Source organism: Sinocyclocheilus anshuiensis, unplaced genomic scaffold, assembly GCF_001515605.1.
Source record: "Sinocyclocheilus anshuiensis isolate Anshui unplaced genomic scaffold, SAMN03320099.WGS_v1.1 scaffold529, whole genome shotgun sequence".
NCBI lineage: Eukaryota > Metazoa > Chordata > Actinopteri > Cypriniformes > Cyprinidae > Sinocyclocheilus > Sinocyclocheilus anshuiensis.
Window position 1 is genome coordinate 148,022 of NW_015540872.1, and position 7,625 is coordinate 155,646.

Below are 7,625 nucleotides of genomic sequence, written 5' to 3' on the forward strand. Positions count from 1 at the left end.
ATTCCTGAAATGGCTTTCCTAAAACTCTGTTTGGCCTTCCAGGTGCCGATGGTCTCGGCTCCAAAGGAGGCCTACTCCTCCACACCCCCTCTCTATCAGCCCCCTCATAACTCTGAACCCCGACCACAGACAGACTCCATTGACCCCCTGCAGGTAACGGCGCACATCGCAGTGGTTTCGCAGATGCTGTGTGTACTCTATGGCTTAGACATGTGAGTGATGTAGGATATACACCCTAGGTCTCCATGCCCCTGTCGTCTGAGCAGACCCCCACCCCTTCCTCTCAGCCCCAGGTGTTTCAGCCTGTCTCCAAACCCCTTCACAGTGGCATCAACGTTAACGCAGCTCCATTCCAGTCCATGCAAGCGGTAGGCCTCTACCTGTCTACCCCACCCTCTCCAAACTCACCCCCTCAGAGTTTGTCTCTCCATTCTGCTTCTGTTTTGTTTTTCATGCTTTGTAAGGGGCTGTTCACAAAGAACACACTTTTGCATTACATTATGCTGTTTTTCCATTGGTTTTCTATGTAAACAAGTGTTACACTGACACGTTTGATTGTTCTGCTCATGTCTTGCAGCTTTTGCAGTGTCTCACACATGATGCGGTGTTCTAAAAACGTTTAAAAAATAAAAAAATTTTGACCGTAGGCTTATTTTTCTTCCACTGCCCCACGTTTTTACATGCAATAACGCATTCTGTGTGAATGGCCCTTGACAGGCTTGTTTTGTTTAAAAGGATGTGAACCTTTTGAGTTTATCGTGTTCAAGCCTGTTGTATATCATTTGTGGATGAGCCGTTACTGTCAGTCAGTGAACAGTGAAAGGATGTTTAATAAAGCGTCAACTAGTGCACCAAAACAATCTTAGTATTTTTATCTTAGTGTAAATTCTGTTTGTCTATCTTTTATCTCCTTTTAAATGTCAAATTATTTATTTACCTAATTTTTATCCTCTCACCTGTCCTGTGACCCTTTGTCTACTAAAGTGTTGAAGGTTGACTTTGTTTCCTGTAGTCTTCCCAAGGGGAGGCAGGTGATTGGTCCACTTATCGGTCCGTTTTTTCTGCAACTCTGCTGTTTGCTTTTCTGCCTCTTGTGTCATGTACTATATCCTGCTTTCCAACAAGATTAAGAGTTTCTTTTAATTAGGTGCGAAGCATTAATGCAACAAAATGGCCCTAAGGTTGCCTCCATGATCTACGATGCTGTTCCAAATCAATCCATAGCCAATGCACTGCTTTTCCTGCTTCTGTCAAGCCAAAAAATGTTCTATGTCGTTCCAAACCTGTATTTATTACCATATTGACACTGCTTTTTTATATATACAATTGAAGTAAATTTTGACCATGACAAAAAGACAGTTTACTTTAAAAGCTAAATATAAAAGTTGTATAAACTGTTGTTTATTTTTTGGTCACTTTTGATTCTTACTGGTTTCATACACTTTCATTGTATAAAAACGAGGTGCAAGAACATCTGGCAAAATATTTCCTTTTGTTGTGATTAGAAGAAAAAATAGGGGTTTGGAATGATAGGGTGATTGTGGCAAATTGCCATGGTATATTTTACAGATATATTTTGGGGCAAAATATGCTGCTAAATAATCTTGTGTGACCTGGACATTAGAAGCTATTTGTTGGATTGTACATAATTTAAGGAAAGCTATAAGAGGGCTTTACAAAAAAATAAACCGAATACTCTCTCATGTGACTATTTCAGAGAATCCTGTTGAGAATACGTATGTTGCTACTGACATTTGCTCTAATTGCTGCTTAAGATGGTTTAAGTTCATTAAATTTGCAGTGCTTTTTATCTCTAATGTAATTTCGCTTTCACTTGTTTTTTTTCAAAGTCTAGTTAAGAACAGCCAGACGGTTGCATGTTGTACTACAGTCCAGCTGTGGGAGTATTTAAATGCTATAATGATATATGGAGCTGTTCCGATGAATCTGTTGTTGTAGTTTTGGGATTGATGGTTTGCATTTAACACTTGTGGTATAAGATACATAATGTACGTATTTCATGGGTGTTTTATGAAAACAATACCATTTGAAAAGCGTGGAAAGAGCTCATTGTAATTGGCCCTAAAACATAATTGAATGCGACTAGAATATTTAACTCCACATTGATTTTCTGATGTATTTGGGTTTCAGGACGAGGGGGATCATATCGGTCCAGCAGAGGAATGGGTCCCATGGCTGCCCAACAGACCAGCTAAACCCAGTCCTTTAGCCATTATCAGCCCTGTTCCACCCCTTTATCTCCTCCACCCGTTTGGACTCTCAAACACGAGCCGTGCCACTCCAGACCATGTAGTTAGATGACCGCACGATTAGCAAGTATGGACAAAACCAATGGTTTTGGGAAAAATACAGTACCAATGAAACTATAGCACTCCCAGTACTGTAATTGCTCAGAGCTCTCAAAGCTTTCTCTCAATCATATGCTATTGCACAGCCTTTACACATTTGAGACAGAACACGTGCCTTTGATTATGGGTGTCTGGATTTTAATTGAGCTTGGTGGAATGACGACTTAGTAGCTGGGAACAGCCGCTAGATTATGAATGTGAAGTACACCGTATACCAAAGGCACTTAGTTTTTGGCCAAACGAACTGTTAAGTGAATGTGAAAAATTTACTTGTATGTACTGTATTGTAACGTGATTTTTCTCTTCTTTTGGCTCAGCCAAATGGTTTACAGGAAATGCATTGTACTGTTTGTGGCTGAATGACTGCTTCATTGTATTTCTTCCAATCAATGTTGATTAGAATTAATGCTAACTAATGATGTTTGAAGGACAAGACACTTTAAAAGTTATTCACACACATTAGGTATGACATAAGAGCAGACAGACAGGATCTTCTTTGAAGCCATAATACACTTTGTGCATTTAATGTTAAACTCTTAAAGGGGTCCTATTATGCTTTTTCACTTTTTCAACTTTAGTTAGTCAGTAATGTTGCTGGCACACGTGTGCATTTAATTTTTTTTTTTTTTTTCAATGGTTTTTGATAGGTTAAGTATAGCATAACAGGAAACTTGTGAAGCTAGTGTTGGGTTCAGTACAAGTTACGCTCAGGAGACTTGTACTGTAGAAGTAATTGCATGTGATGTTTTTTGTTCATAAAAGAAAACTTTTTTCAAATTGTTTATTTGTATTTTTTATTGACCTTACTCTCAAAGTTCCCACTGTAAGCAACATTTAAACTCCAGAGTAGCCCTAATCAATTAAAAACTTCCAGTACAATTCAACAATATTCTGATACCACACAACTAGGTTTAAAGTAGCTCTTCGTGGCCATTAAAATTTCAGAAAAATAAATGTTCAAAACAAAAGCGTACACACATCCAATCCACTGTGCTGGAAAATAAAATATCCACAACATATGAAAAAGATATTTTCAATAACAAAAAAAAAAAATCAAACACTTATATCAAACCGCAAAGTCTGCATTAAATGTATTATGCGTACAAAACCAGCCAATTCCGTACTAGTTAAAACCGCAGCACACAACCGCAGGTAATCATTGACTGGGCAGGAGGTACTGTTTGTTGAAGTCTCTGGTGCTAGGTCAGTTTTCCACACAATCACGCAGGAAAAAGCATATGACCGTTCTATGGCACATTGTTGTGGTCGAGGGGCATCTGTGGAGAATCGTGGGGTGGGCTATTGTGTCCTGGAGGCAGTGGCTGATTTTCTTGGGGTATATTTTGGTGTTCCTGTCCTAGATCCTGTTGATTTTGGGGTGCATCATGTTGTTGTTGTTGTTCTAGAGGGATATCTTGGTGTCCTGGGGGCAGAGGCTGGTGCTCAGGGGGCACAGGAGGCTGGTCATGTCCTTGTGACTCAGGGACAGCATTCCCTTCCACTGTTATAAGAGATTTAGAGTGTTTTGTATTATTGCCAAGAATAACAGGTTACAAATGTTTAACATTTAAGTATATTTGCCAAGAATGTTGCTTTTAAAATAAGGTGTTAGATGTAAATGTAATGTTTAAATGTTAAAATGTATTTTTGTCAGGAATGTCACTATTAAAATACATGTTTCACTTTAACTTTAAATGGTTAAAATTCAAGTATGTTTTGGAATAATGGTGTGGGTATTTTTTATATTATTTATTTAAAGTTTTTTGTGCTTTAACAACATGTAGCCACGACATTGGAAACCATGTAAACCCACTGCATACAATAACTGATATAACGTTTCTTTAACCGTCTTCACAATACTGTTAACCTAGAAAAACATGTCAGTGGATCTCACATTTAAAACCCAGTGTAAGAATAGCTAGCTAGTGTAACCTTCACATGTATCTGGTTATATGTCTGAAGTGAAAGTATTACTTACATTGCATTTCAGGTGGAGGCGGAACCTTCTGTGTTTTTAACCGCTCCATATGCTCCACGGCCTGATAAGGATGATGCACAGAACAGGTTTTTTTTCTTTTACTTGTTTTAAACAACTCTTCTTGTTTATTTTTTTTATTTTATTTTTTTTTATTCAATTAGCAGGTATGAGACAAATCAGTTCAGTCACCTGCTGCAGTTCTACTTTCTGAGCATTGAGCTGCTCCTGCTGTCGCTCCAGATCCTCTCTCTGCTTCTGAAGGTCAGCTGCTTTCAGATTTAAGTCTTCCTCCTGCCTGGCCAACTGCTCCTCAAACTCTCTCATCTCTTCGTCAGTATATGCCTGGTTCTGTTCTAGAGTCTGGGGTCATCCAAGATAATTATTAAGTTGTTCCTTATTAATTAAAGGACTAAGCTATTAGGCAATCATCCAACATGAAAGCATGAATTAGTGGCTATTAAGCAATGGTCTAAATATCTGTTAAGCATGTGACCATACTCACTTCCCAGCTGTCTGGTTCAAGAAACTCTTTTTTCTTTGTGGCAACCAGAAACTCATCTAAGGATACCAGTCTGTCTTTATTAGAGTCAACCTGTAAAGGCCAGGAGATTACAGATTTAGAAAAAAAAAATAATAATTCCCGCCAGGGATTTGTCAATCTTCCTGAAGTTGCCAAGTCATACAAAGAGAATTGGCCCATTGTTATAATCATCATTTAACCTCATTCATGACATGTTCTCTCATTCGCAGCCTCTCCTCCTCCATTTCAACCATGTCGTCCTCTTCATTAGTTGGATCATAGATCTTCTCCAGCTGAAAAAAATAATCACAACAGAAGCCATTTCATTTGCTGCTATATAATAGCAGAGCATGTTATAACTACAATTACTATATATGTTTTATTTTTATTCTGTGGTGAATTATGCAACTGTTATACCTCTTTCGTGAACAGGGCTTCCAGCTCTTGTTCATCAAAGAAGCCATCTCCATTTGTGTCTGCAATACAAAAAAAAGAGCAATATTAAGCATGTCATTTTAACATTCTCATATCCCGGATTCATCTTAAGCTACCAAAAATATTTTACCATGCAGATTGAAAAATGTTTTGGGGTCAAAATCCTCAGGGTCCAGGCCATCAGCCTCTTCCCACACTTCTTTGAGCTGATCCTTGCTACCCTACATAACAGAACATTCGAAAAACATGAGCATATCCTCAATGAAATCACAAACATTAAGATAAGTAAATACGTGGCGACTTACGGGGTGATTGACTTTAGGGTGATCAGCATGTTTCTTCTTCATCTCCTCATAGTGCTCCTCTTCTTTCCTCCTGCCCTCCTCATCAAGTGTCTTCAGGTGTTCCTGTCTCTCGTGCTCTTTCATCATCTCGTACCTTTTAAATTCTTCATGCCGTTCCTTGTCGTAGTTCTCCAGATCTTTTGTAGCCTATATTGCAAGATCATAAATATGACTGAAATATAATTGCTTGACATGTTTTCGTCTTCAGTTATCTTATGAATGCGAAAAGAAGGAAAATGGCCATGAGATGTTTCTTGGATTTAAAACAAAGAGTATTACATGATGTTCTTTTTAAGCGCATATGGAAGATTCCAGAAATCCTTTAGAGTATATTTGTAGAACGCAGTTCAAAAACATTTTTAACCAGTACAGACCATATTTAGTGAGTTACATCAGTCCCACTTTTATAGAAAACCTGAAAATATTAAGACATTTTTAAATCGTAATTTCCAGGCCTGGCAGTGTCAATGAAATTTTTTGTGTTTTTTCTAAATCACTGAGAAATGATTTATTAAAAACGACTTAGTCATGGAAATGTATTGTTATTATTATATTTTTATGCAATAAGAAATTTATTTTAAATGCTAAATATATTTGGCAGCTTCGTTCTTGACCTTAAGGATTATCTTAAGCACCAAAATCAAGTATCAAATAAAGGGAATATTCAAGCATTCAAAGTAACAGCCACAGAATTAAATGAAATATGATAGAAGAAGCTGAGTAACTGTAAGTAATGACGTACCGATTTAATAAGTCTGTCCAGATCCTCAACCTCAAATGTGTGTGGGTTCATGTGGTTCAGATACTCAAACTGTTTGAGTAATGCCTGGTGATCTACTGCAATATCTGATAAACATGAGAGAGAACAGTGTTCAGAGAATGTTTTGAAGACCCATTTTGTGTTTATGGTCTATTCATTCATTAATACGCCTACATAGGAGAAATAACCTCAAGCACTTATTCAACTGTAATTATTTTTACAGCCATTCTTACCATTCCCTCCTTCAATATCTTGCTTGGCTTTGATTAGGGTTCTCAGACGGCTGACTTCTTGCCTTTTAAGTTCATCCAGCTTGGTTCTCACATGGTGGCTGACAAAGTCAAGCTCTTTAGCCAACTTCCCTTGCTGAAATCAGCAGGAACGAACAGATTAGCTCTGTGTGACCTTTGTATTGTACAACACAACACAAATAAAGCCATGCTGTTTCTTACCTTTATATCTTCCATGTCTGTGTTGTGAAGCTTTTCTCTAAAATGTTGATCTTTTTCAAGAAAATCGATAACTTCCCTGAGATAGCGGTCATAATGCAGTCCAGTGTCCTACAAATATAAATAATTATGTATATATGTATTGAATACAATAGCGTGCTTTTTTTCTTTGTAAATGCTAAAGTAAATGCTTTCAGAATTGTGAGCTTATTGCCACAAAGAAATAACCATGCATATTTATGCATCCTCACATTACAAGACTACTTCCTATAACTTGCAGCCAAAGCTTGTTATGTAATTAGTAGTGCTGTGTTCAAAATATCGATACGACGATGTAACGTCACAGAGATTTGATGATACGAGTATCGATACAGCTGGCCCTGTATCGATATTGTTGCACGTGTGCAGCAGTGGACCACGCTTAATTTGTTTAAAATTTTACAACGTTTAAAATTGAGTAGAAAAGTGCGAGGTTTCTAAAAAAGAATGATTAGAGCATATATAGGCTACAACCAGGTTTAATCTGGCCGCAGAGGAACACAACTGGGTTGCCTGATATAAAGAGACATAATCCCCAAAACAGAGCTTTACACTTGCGCAATACGGAAATATCTGCTAAATGTGCTACTTATCTTTGTCAACCTGGCAACCCTGTGCACACGCGCTCTCTCCACTGTGGATAAACACGCTTGCTTTCTGAAAACACCGGTTAGCTTGCAGTTTAACGATCTCCACTTCAAGTCTATTCTCAGAAAAGTGTAATTCATCAA

General features: G+C 37.8%; 2 protein-coding genes across 4 annotated transcripts in view; one reads left to right on the plus strand and one right to left on the minus strand.

Annotated features, from left to right (window-relative positions):
* The window catches only part of LOC107688163 (caprin-1-like), a 28,291-nt gene that overhangs the window by 17,895 nt on the left and 2,771 nt on the right, over window positions 1-7,625 (plus strand). The window lies entirely within an intron of this gene.
* Window positions 3,137-7,625, minus strand: part of LOC107688161 (nucleobindin-2-like) — a 6,229-nt gene continuing 1,740 nt past the window's right edge. For both annotated transcript variants that reach the window (XM_016485745.1, XM_016485743.1), the window contains exons 3-13: window positions 6,859-6,966; window positions 6,640-6,772; window positions 6,389-6,492; window positions 5,608-5,793; window positions 5,433-5,523; window positions 5,285-5,343; window positions 5,068-5,160; window positions 4,850-4,939; window positions 4,537-4,707; window positions 4,348-4,408; window positions 3,137-3,870 (exon numbers count right to left, since the gene is read on the minus strand). In XM_016485745.1, the coding sequence (XP_016341231.1) occupies window positions 3,617-3,870; window positions 4,348-4,408; window positions 4,537-4,707; window positions 4,850-4,939; window positions 5,068-5,160; window positions 5,285-5,343; window positions 5,433-5,523; window positions 5,608-5,793; window positions 6,389-6,492; window positions 6,640-6,772; window positions 6,859-6,966 (1,350 nt within the window). In that variant the 3' untranslated portion in view covers window positions 3,137-3,616. The remainder of the gene's footprint in view (window positions 3,871-4,347; window positions 4,409-4,536; window positions 4,708-4,849; window positions 4,940-5,067; window positions 5,161-5,284; window positions 5,344-5,432; window positions 5,524-5,607; window positions 5,794-6,388; window positions 6,493-6,639; window positions 6,773-6,858; window positions 6,967-7,625) is intronic.